Source organism: Micromys minutus (assembly GCF_963924665.1).
Source record: "Micromys minutus genome assembly, chromosome: 1".
Taxonomy (NCBI): Eukaryota; Metazoa; Chordata; class Mammalia; order Rodentia; family Muridae; genus Micromys; species Micromys minutus.
The window spans coordinates 89911252-89923308 of NC_137969.1; the positions used below are offsets into that span (position 1 = coordinate 89911252).

The 12057-nt window shown below is 45.6% G+C and overlaps 1 protein-coding gene across 2 annotated transcripts in view; it reads right to left on the minus strand.

Moving 5' to 3' along the window:
* Positions 1–12057, minus strand: part of KCNH1 (potassium voltage-gated channel subfamily H member 1) — a gene marked incomplete at both ends in the record, with an annotated part of 282586 nt that overhangs the window by 56161 nt on the left and 214368 nt on the right. For both annotated transcript variants that reach the window (XM_080908290.1, XM_080908289.1), the window contains one exon: positions 5122–5318. In XM_080908290.1, the coding sequence (XP_080764416.1) occupies positions 5122–5318 (197 nt within the window). The remainder of the gene's footprint in view (positions 1–5121; positions 5319–12057) is intronic.

Below are 12057 nucleotides of genomic sequence, written 5' to 3' on the forward strand. Positions count from 1 at the left end.
AGCCTTCACTATGGTGGCATGACAATGAAAGTATTGGGTAGCATTTAGAGACTCTGGCTATGACATACCAATGTTCAACAGGAAAATACATGCTATCTCTAAGCACCTGGCTTTGTAGTCTTTCCCCTTGGCTTACTGGCATTCCAAGAGAATAAGGAAGGGCTTCTCAATACCACCTACGAGTAGAGCTCTCTACAGACCTCTGAGGCTCTGAGTTCTTCTGCAGAGGGAAATGACTCTTCGTTAAAGTGGGCTAGAAGCATATGAATGGCATTCGATACCGTTCACCATGGCAACCTCCGCTTTAGAAATCCCGTTTTGAGCGCCCTGGTGATAGGTATCAGCTCCTTCCCAAACACACCGGGTTGAGCCTTAATTATGATTTTTTTAAAAAATCCCTCCTGGAATTATCATAAGCAAACACTGCAAAAAAAAAAAAAAAAATACTTGCACACACAATAATATTGGCTTTGAAAAGAAAGCCCTACTACACTCAGAGGATGAAAAGCACCCTTCCAATTACCTGCATGCCAATTATCCCTGGCACTGGCTGCTGGTAATTACCTAATTGCTTGTACGCTGGCATCCTTGAGTTGTGGTACATTTGATCTACTGTCCTAATGATCAATCCCTGAGCACCAAAGGGTGATACCTCTTCCCCATCCACAGGGATGTGAAGCCCACACAAATTCATTAACCAAAGAAGCAGATCTGCTCCTAACACAAGGGGACCAACCATGGCTTCAACTCTTCAAGCCTGGAAATAGAGATGGGGTGGGACAAAAGGAGATTAATGTGGACAGGGTGCTTCCTGCAGGGCGGGTTGTTTATTGTGTTGGGTTTTAAGGCATGGTCTCACTAAATCGCCCAGGCTGGCTTCAAACTGAGCCTACAGCCCATTTTGCCCTTGAATTTGCCATCTTCATGCTTCTACCAAGTGCTGGAATTCGAGGCATGTGACCCCGTATCTATCTTTATATGCCATGTATACCTCAATATGCACGATACTGTAGGAAACACTAGCCAGAGACCTTGAGATATCTTGTTGTTGTTGTTGTGTTGTTTGTATTGAGAAAAAGTCTCACACTATTGCCTAGACTAATCTGGAACTAGCCTAGCCTGGTCTGGAACTTGCCATGCACCCCAGGCTAGAGTTGAACTAGCAGAAATCCTCCTGCCTCTTCCCCCTTTCCAAGTGCTAGAGTGACAGATGTGAGCCACTAGACCAAAATATTAGCTTCTCTTGACAAACTAAGAAGCACGGGCTTAGTCAGCAGCCAGTTAGCAGCAACTCTGAATTCAAATAAAGCCTTAGCCCCGATGTAGAGACTTTCTGTTAATGAGTCAGGTCATTCCCCAGTACACTGGCTAGATAGTAAATCTCCATGTGTGTTCCCTGTGCCTCACCACTAGTCTGGGGTCTGATAGGTTTCAGTGCTTCTGAGTTCACTGTTGGTAGAAAAGGTCATTGGAGATGCTTAGAAGCCAGCCAGGCTAAATCCCCTAAGTCAACAGACCTGAAGAAAACCCAAGGATGTCATATCATCAAAGGATAAGTATCAGGTACCCAGGGCTGGATGGCTGTGGGTGCTACATCATTAGCCACAGGTACACAGACAGGTTCAGAGTTGGCTAGACAGTGTCTGGGTAACCTTGGAAAGGGGCTTCTCTTCCACAGCCTCCTGGGTTCACTCCCTTGAGAAGACATAATGACTTGGTAACACTATAGTGGTCTCTGAGAATTTCGGAGGCGATATAAATCAACACTGGGCCGATGCTGCCTCTCTCATCCCCCTGAAGTTGATGAGATCTTACTCTCAGCAGCATGACAACTCTGCCTGCAGAAAGTACCTCAGGGCCTGCAGGAAGATACCTACGGGACCAGCACCCTAGCCAGGATCTGGGCTGATGGTTCCACTCTTTTCCCTATCATGACGCTCCGTAGGCTGCTCCACTCAGAAGCAGCAGGGAGGCTAGATTCTCCTCACTCCCTGGTGATGAACCTGAGGACTCAACAGGGCTCTACTATCATGTTGAGCTCTGCAGAGCAGGAACTCTGAGCAGAGGCAGGCAGCCCCCTCTGTGAAAAGGCACAAGGTGATAATGGGTGGAGTGTAACCCAGAAGGAAACAGTAAAAATCAACTTAACCAAGTCCTATGTCCCAGGCTATCATTTGACCTCCTCCATCTTCAAGATGAGGAGAAGTCCTTCTTCTTAGTCCAGAATTAGAGAGGAATTGAGCATCAGAGGCAGGACCAAAATCAGTCTCAAAACTCACAAGCAAGAAAATTTATGGAAGGTCAATGCTGACCATCTCCTTTCTGGCTCTGCACTGACCTTACATGACTCTGGAGGACCTAACAAGACCCTTCCTAGCCCAGACTCTAATGTAGTTCTGAAGGCAGCAGAAATGTTGATCCACCTGGGTTCAGGGCTTAAAAAATAGGGTTTACAATATGGCGTCCAGGGGAAGCCAGGAGGCTTTGGGCATGTTCTGGTGTGGGAATCATTTGGGCTCTGATTCCTTCCGACCAGCTCTGTATCATTCCTGTGACATGTCCTATCTCTGTGGTGTGTGGATGGTGAGGGCCAGGAAGAGAGATGGGCTGGATCTGAGACACATTCTGGCTCAGAGCTTTTGCTGTGTGCCGGGGGAAGGCTGTGAGATGAGGCAAGTCCTCAGACGGATGCTGACGGCACAGTGTCCTCAGGACGCTTATCAAATAATTCCCTTGATTTTTGCAGAGCTAGAAACAGCCACAAGAATAACTTCACTGTCAGAAAAAAAATGTAGCTGAGAGAATAATTCATGCATGGAATGTTCTCATCGTTCATGCCCTGTGCAACCGTGAATTAATTCACAGAAGGACACAATGGGAGACGACAATGGGTGATCCAAAATGACAAGTCTCCTTTTCCAAGAAAAGAATGGTTCTTTGCATAAAGGCTGTCACTAAAATTACTTTGACTTCTTTGCCAGACTTAGAGGCACTTAGGATGGGATGAAAGCTCAGAGGTCAAGCAGCTTGACTCTTCATCATATGGTTGAATTCCTCCCATGATGCTCCAGAGTCGGGAATTCAGGGACCCTAAGCACCCCCAGGTCCACACATAAGCTTCATCTTCTCTTCTCTGGGGATCTGGCACTTGAAAGGATGTTCCTAGGCTGTCCACACCTTGGTTCTTGTTCTTCTCCAGGGCTGTCAATCACTCAATATACATAAAAACCAGTCTGACCACTGAGGCATGGTTGCTTTTTTTTTTTAAAGACAGATTTACTTGATCCACAATTATTCCAAAATGATTATTCTTCCAAATAACTCAAGTTGCATTATTTTTTCAACCCATGTCACCAGCAATGCTGAGAGCTGATTCTAACTAACTGACCTTCATGGATAGAAGGAATAAACAGAAAAATAGGTCTTAGGAGAATCCACTGGCTAAAAGTTTCTTCACCAAGCATCCCAAGCTCCCAGCCAGCAGATAAGTGAGGACCATTTCTCCAGTAATACCCAGCTCACCGTGGAGGTCACATGGTCAGGCTTGAAATGCAAGGAGCTGGAGAACTGTTCCCTCTATCACCTTCTATTACATGATGGAGAAATAGGCAGAGAAGTCCACCGCTTTCCCTCGTCATTAAATGGTACATGAGTTATGGGCATTCTATCTAGTTATGCACTGAAGATGTGGGATGCTCTGGTGCTCCAAGGTCTCTGAGCAGGATGCTCAAAGCAATGCACCAGAGGGACTAGAGCAAGAAGAGACCTAGTGTGTATAACCAAAGGCTGGCCCTTAACAAAATGTCCTCAAGGGACTCACATGCCAAGCTCAGGTTTCTTACTCTGGACATGGTCAAATGCTTTTCTAGTGGACTATCTGCCTCTTCCCTTATTCCAGCATATCCTCTACACTTGACTCATTCTGTGGACATGGCCTCTCTGGCTCTCCCTTCGCTGCCCCTCCTACATTCATGTGACACTTTGGAGGCCTCATGATCACTGTAGTAGCTGCGTGAAATGCTATTAGCCTGACCATACAATTCTTCTTTTAGGTGTGGTTCCCCCGAAGGGAGGAAGTCTTTGGTTTTCTTTATCTAGTCCAGTTTATTTGACACCAGGAGAAACCTAATGAGGCAATGAATCTTTCAGAGTCTGGACGGCTAGCAGGAGTTTGTCACACATAAGCAGAAGACTCTTAGCACAAATCATACATGCAGCTTAGTGAGGGGGGGATGTAGGTGTGAAGGTGGGGGACCAGGGCTGTGAAAGGCAGGTTAGTGGGACGGGTATGAGGTTACTACAGCGAAACTCTCATAAAATCCTTCCAAGTGCACCCTCTTGGTCTGTAGTAACCACGCTAGTGTTTAACCAAAAATAATGGATGAAGTAGAAGAAAGCCAGTCCTGAGGGCAGGCATGGACCTTGGGAGGCTGATTCGAGGGCATTGAAAGTTTGAGGGTTGCATGGTAAGATCTTGACTTAAAAGAAAAAAAATCATGAGAAACTAAAGACTACACAGAGACTATCTAGAGAGAGATGGAAAGCCCTAAACAACCTGGTAGGAAAGAAACAGCATTGGGGAACAGATTTTCTTTCCTTAAGACTCATCTCTCAAGTAACCGGCTGGCTGCGAAACTTCCTCCTGACAACCAAATCCCACAGCTTTCCTTGCTGAACTCAAACTCTCATACTTTTATGTCTTTTTCATAAAATGTCATTACCAGCCAGCTACATAGTAGCTTTAGACCACTCTACAGGTCCCAGGCACTGGGGGCTCAGTGGACTTTGATCGGGAAGCTCTGAATGCAGCCAATCTATACACTCCCCCCCCGCCCCCCGTTTTATCCATCTTTCCAAAATGCTAGAAGGTCCAACTGGTGCTAGGAACTACAATCCAGAGACTGACACAACAAAGCCTCTCTAAACTTATCCACCTCCGAGTCTCACAGACTTGCTTTCCTCTTTACTGTGTAATAAAGCTCTGGCCGAGCAAGCAATGCATAGGGCTGCCTCAAGATTGTTCTTCTCCACTTAAATAAAAAGCTTGCAGATTTCCCCAGCCCCAACAGTTACCCAAAGTGCACAGAAAAAGCTTAGAGAGAACCAAAGCCACAGGCTCACCCTTTTCCTCAGATTGTAGGTGAGAATCAGGTTCCGGGAGAAGGAGTGGGAGAAGGCTGTGTAGAATTCAAGTACTTTCTGCAGGGCGTCCCTCTTGATCACGTGCAGGTCACAGTAGGTCAAGGCCCGGACATTGGCACAGGACTGTGCAAGGGTAGCCTCCTTCCAGAAAACATCCCCAAACACGTCTCCTTTTCCTGAGGAGAGAGAGTTGTCATGAGTACAGTGACAGTTGGGAGGGGTCTGCAGTCACTAGCAGCCTGTAGGTTGGGCTCTGAGAAAAGCAGAAGGAGTCAGAATTTGAACCCCAATAACATGTGACTCAACAGCCTTTAAGACAGCACAAATGCATGCCAATGCCACCTTACTGCAAGGGTGGTGCTGATCCCCTAGAAAGCCGTCACCTATCCTGACTAGTCTGTCTACCTCTCAGCTTCCCATAGACCACTCATAACCTGTAATTACTGTGTGCCTTGTTGTATGCCTTTGCACACAAGAGCTGTGTGCCCTAGTCCCCTCAGATCACAACACTTTATCTGTTGTGTAGTAATCACCACACAACAATGTGAACTACTCTATCCTGGGAGAGAAGCTTCTTAAGACTTGGGAAGTCTTAAAATAACTCACAAGTCTCAGAGACTCCCTGAAACTTACCAGACTCACAAGGCTCCTCTCTTTTCAGGTTATAATAGAAGCAGTAAAAACTGCCAAAGGGAGGGGGTTCTCATAAACCGAAGAACAGGGAAGCTGTGTCTAGCTGGGACTCTCTACCTAGAGGCCAGCAACTGTGGGGTTCAACCCTCCCATATTTGTCACTGCCCTAAAGATTAATTTGTGTTATGTGTCCTTCTTTTCTACCACACCTCCTGAAATGTGTTCTTTAACTTGCTAAATGCCCACCTAGCTGTGTGCAATATAGGTCCTGTGCCATTGCATCTCAAGGGTCTTCTGTCTCTGAAATCCTATGAGTACATTCAGTGAATCAATACAATATTGTAATATAAATGCTTATATCACAAACCTGTATGCTGATACTCAAAACCCTAGTATAACAGCATTGGGAACCTTTGGCCTATGACTGAACAAGATAGAGTTTATGACTTATTCTCGTGTCTGCTCCCACAGCACCCTTCATAAAAGGGTCCCAGAGAGTTACTTTATGCAATTTCTTCCATTTGCACACACAATAAGAAGCAGGCAGTCTGCATCTGAGGACATCATTATAACTTGATCATGCAGGACCTCTGATCTTCCAAAACTGTAAGAAAATTCTACTGCTTGTATGACAACCCTACATTTTGTCATAGCAGCCCCAAGTAAGTACGTAGTAACCTTTGTCACCATGTGTTCTTCCCTCTCTTCTCAGAGACATTGTCCCCACCTTCCATAAGTATGGTGATTTAGCCCATGTCTGTTACAAAACTGAATTTATTCCTGGCATAGTCTCTACCTATGCAGTTTGATTGTTCATCTGGCTTATAAATGCTCAGGGCAGATTAGTGCAAATGTGAAATCCCCCAGGGCCAGAGAAGAACATGCAGAGGAAGGAGAAAGCAAGAGTGGTGGTCAGGCTCCTCAGACATAGGCACCCCTGGTGCTCAACCAGCAGCCTTCTTCCTTCCAACAGCAAAAGAAGTGGTTAGACCCTGCGGCACACAGGCTTAGTGACTTCTTCTCCAGTACCAAGTGTCTGTTGTAGTATATAAGATGCTCCACATTCTTCTCTACAAACCTCCAAAATGTGAGTCAATACCTCCAACTCCTCCAAATGAAGGTGATTTTTAAATCTCATATGAAAGTGATTTTTAAAGATTTGGTGTAAATAGGACATTCAAGGAGTTACTTCTAGGTAAACACGTGAGCTCAGACATTTTGTGTTGTGTGTAGACATGGACTCTCCTTGCCATGTTCTAATTTTAATTGTCTGTGATATGGGTGGCTAAGGTAAGTGTAGAGTCAATAATAGAAGCTTTTCTGTAGGATGCTTCCCGGTTGTCCTGGAAACAGTCTCTCTCTGTGATACCCTACAACACTGAACTCTAGAAATTCACCTATACAGGCTGAGCATCATATAGCCTTCCCATACTGTCCACCATGACACATGTGTCCTTCATATCTATGTAATCTGGTCTTCTCATGTGCCTCCTCTGAAAGAACATGGCAAACTGTTGATAAATCAAGGCTACCTAGTCTATCTGGCAATACAGTTACATGTAACTCTCTGGAGTAGGTGAATAAAAGCTGAACTTAGTTATTTAATTAACATGATCTGGAAAAAATGACATTCTGAGGTTCTTAAGGTAAGGTCACAAGAAGCTGAAAGCCAGGATCTCTTGGAAAGCCAACAGTCTCTTGGAGTACCCACTCCTGGAAGTCTGTCTTAAAATCTGATCCACATGGGGGAGAGCCATGGAATGCTCTGATCCCTAGTCAGCAATGCCCACCGTTTATGCCAATGAGCCTCCAGCTGGTCCAGCCCAATCACGTCTTTGGTTGAGTCCAGGCTTAGGAACTTGTATATTGTCCTGAAGCTGTTTGTATTTTAATGTTAATTCCACTTCCCCAAGAAGAGTTGCCTAGTCACATGACTCCAACTGAACCTGCCCATTTTAATTAGTAAAATAAAGGAAAGCCAATGACTGGGTGGGGTGAGGAAGGTGCAGAGGGCTGAGAGGTCAGAGGTCATCAGAGGATGGAGGGTGGAGGTCTTGGCAACATGGAGTTTCCCAAGGACCAGATAGACCCAAGTGATATTGATTGGTGTTAAAAGGCTATGAACATTAAGAATTTTACAGGTCTAATATCTCATATAGAAGGGCAGTTTGTATCTTTGTCTATTTGATGCAATCTTGTTGTGTAGAGGGTTTGTGGATTGAGAGTTGAACATATAAACCTGAATGAAAAGCTATCAGGCTGTAGAGTTGTATTTATGTGGGATTTTGGGGTAGAGAAACACCCGGGAACAGAGGCAAAGAACAGGTGGTGGAAAACCGCCAGGGAAGAGAGTTTTGAGGACAAGTTGGGCCATGGTGGTGGCTTGAGCCGGGTGCCAGAGGTGCACGCAGCTCCGTATCAGGGCTGAACCTGAAGAGTGGGATAAACCATCATTACTTATTTTTTAATATTTACTGAAACAGGAACTACCTGTATACAGCCAGCTGAGAAGCCTGCTATGAGACAAGAGTAAGTATCTTAAACCAGGACATGTAAGACGCTGTGGTCCAGCAGCAGACACCTGGATACCCGGTTCATGGAGCTCTGGGTTGAGAAATGGCCTCGTGGGTGAACTTACTGCTTCAACAGAACATCACCCATCACCCTGACTCTTGCTAGCATCCTTGTGTTTCTGAAAGAAGGTGACGAGAGAGTGTGAGGATCCTCTCTAATGGGCAGAATTTCCCATCATGGAGAAACAAGAAGCATCTCTAACAGGTTGACTTTCCTTGCTACGCATTTTGAGCATTGGTGAGAAAGGCAGCTTCCCAAACTCCATGGCTCCTACTGGAGAACTAGGTCTAATTAAGCTGTAACTACCGAGTAGAAGCTGATTGGTAATTTTATCTGTTTCTTACCAAGGTTATCTCATTTAAACAAAACCCAATATAGAAACATTATACCTCCTTAATGAAATTTTCTAATTATAGAAAACCCCTTAAAGTGAAATAGTATCTTCTTGCATGTGTTTAATGAACGAGTCTGACTGTACAGATTTCATTTATGAACTATCCTAAGAGGTGCATCTACCTACCACACAGATCACAGGATACCATGCAGGGATTAAACACACATGAATCCATGCTCAGAGATGGTGGCATCTCGCGCTGGGAAGTTTTCCACAGGGCTGGGAGACTTGGTATTGTCATAACATGGATTAGCTCTCAAGCCCAAGTTCAACAGCGTCTAATCCCACCACCTCTGAAGGCAGCCACTTTGGTGCAGGTGATCTGAGGGATAAGTGTGTGATATGTAGGACTCGTTGAATCCCAAGCAGACCCTAAACCCCTTCAGTAAACAGGAACTGTTTTAAGATACATGTTAACATGTGAAAGTCGGCAGGAACAAAGCAAGGCTCTGACAGGCTTCATTAGTATGTCACAAATGGCCGGGAAGAGACATTCCAGGTCAGAGACTGAAAGACGGAAGCCAGGACAGACACGTTACACATTCCTCCAGCTGTGAGAGTAACATGACCATGCACTCAAGAACAGAAGGCCCCCAGCACACTGCACCTGGAAATCAAGTGTTCAGTCAACTGGATTGAACAATCAGAGTGTCAGGTGCAGAACATTAAAGGTCTTGCTATCTTGTGACTCCCTAGGTGCTCACGTTCTAAGTAGATGCTCTGAGCTTAGGGAGAGGAGTAGGTGGGGAATGACTGCAGGTCTCTAATTAGAACAAGCCAACGGAACTGTACTACTGAATCACCCCATATACTCCCCCAGTTACACACAACACCATTTCCAAGTCTGCCCTCTGGTGGGCTACCAGTGAGGTCTGAAGAACAGATAGAAGAGGCAGATTCCAGGGCTGAAGTACACAGGCACATAGCAGTGGAGGAATAAAGACCCTGCAGGCTAGTTGGTTCCATGAAGGATGGAGGCAAATGAAGCTGGTAGGGAGGGACACCAAGGGAACTGCAGGGTGAATTCAAGATATTTGGATGCAGGACCCTGGCAGTATCAAGCAGCCTTCCTCGGTGTTAAGAGATTGCAGGGAAGGGATTGTGATTAGAACCCAGTTCATTCAGATAGATGAATCTGGCTAGCCAATAGGCATGGGGCAGGGGGAAATGTCTGGCTGTTTCTGTAATTCCTAATGACACATTCTTTTAAAGACCGCTCACAGGACAGCCCACACTGCTGCGACACATGTCCAAAGCTAGCCCCTCTGTTACTAAAATCGCTAGCCATTTTCAGACTCAAAGACATCGGAAAGAACTCAACCAGCTGTTCATGCACTGCTTGAAGGGCTAAAGAACTGGTTGGTAGAAAGCCCAAGAGACACCCCACTGAGGGGAAACAAGAAGCTGTCAGGAGACTAGTTATCTAGTGACACCTGTTCTTTGTGTGCCTGGATATCCACCTGAGAAGGGGAACTCTAACCTTGCTGGCTTTTTGACAGTTGTACCTGGAAAGACTTAGTGGTGGCTAATGTTGGTAGTTTGGTGGGATCTAGCATCACTAAGGAAATGGATCTCTGTGAGGAGCTTCCAGATTAGGTTAACTAAAATAGAAAGTCCTACCCGAACCATGGGGTAGGACCCAGACTGAACAAAGCAGAGAAAGCCTGTAGCTTTACATTGAGCCGATTTATGATTGGACAGGAGAGAGGTAGGTGGGGAAAGGGGGAGGAGCGGAAATGGAGGGGATTGCTGGGGGAGATGGAGGCAGATGTTTACGTTTCTCTCGGCGCATCTCTTCATTAATAAGATTATTATGAATGTTTTATAAGGGATGGAATTGTACAAAATCATTTGGTTTATCTAGGTAGGCAAGTTATAGTTTACCAATTAGATCAGAGTGTTTTCGTGTGTTCTTCGATGTGGCGACTTAACTGAGTTCAAAGTGGGTATACTGGCAGGACACATAAATCAGTGTGTGTGTGTGTGTGTGTGTGTTTGTGTGTGTGTGTGTGTTTGTGTGTGTGTGTGTGTAAGGCCTAGCAACAACACGCCATGGGGAATTGTGTGAGAACAACATGTCAGGGTGGTTGTATCCACCTGGGACAGAAGCAGCAGGGGTGGTAGAGTGAACGGCTCCAGAGTTCTTAGAGGCGGCCTGGAGCGCCAAGTGGTGTGGGGACCACATGTGTGTGCTCGGCTCCTGGAGTAAGACTGCAGGGGAGGGGGGTGGACTTAAAGAGATAAGCCATCCTTTTATTATTTACTATAACAAAAGCCAGTTGAAAATTTCTCACCCTCTGCTTCCTGGCTGTGGATGTAATAGGACCAGCTGCTTGAGATCCTGCCACCATGACTCCCCTGTCACCATGACTCCCCTGCTACCATGGCCTCCCAGTCACCATGACGTTCCTGGAACAAGGGACTGTCTCCTCACAAACTGTGAGCCCCAGTAAGTCCTTCCTTAACCTTACATTGCTTTTGTTAGGTGCTTTCACCATAAGGAGACAAGCAACTAATCTGTTGTTGGCCTGTCCTGCTGTGTTGTCCTCTCTTGGCTGCACCTCTGCACAGACCCATGCAGTTTCTTAGGCCCTGGAACCCATCCACCTGAAACCTCCCCAGACTCCAGTCAAGTTTCTTGCTCTTGTAGGTCATCTACCTATTTCGTCCCTGTCAATCATTACCCCTCTGCTAATCAGTCTGAACAATACTCACCAATCCTCAGCATGTTATGACATGTGATTCTAATGCACTCATATGTGCCTTAATTTTTTGTTTCACTTACTTTATTTGAGACAGGGTCCCCCTATGTAATGGTGGCTGTCCTAGAACTGGCTATATAGACTAGTCTGTTCTATGTAGACCAGGCTGTCCTCACGCACACAGAGATTGACTTGCCTTTGGCTCTGCCTATGCTTCCTGAGTGTGGATATTAAAGGTGAATACTACTAGGTCCAGCTCTGGAATTTTTAAAAAATAAGGTATGTGTGTGTGTGTGTGTGTGTGTGTGTGTGTGTGTGTGTGTGTGTGTATGTGTATGTGCGCGTGTGCGTATGTGTACATGTATGCATGTGTATGTATGTATGGTGTGTTCATGTGGGCGCATACATAGCATAGCATACATGTAGCACTTGGGTCATAAAATATTGATGATCTTACAAACTGTGACATCTCTGTTCGGTGAAACGTATTTTATGGCATTTGCAAGAACTTGGTACCAGTGCCTGTGCTCACACTGGCTTCTGTAACAGTCTAGTGTCTTGGCCACTCTCCTTGTTCTAGTAGTCCCTCCCAGACTCCTGAACACCTCATAG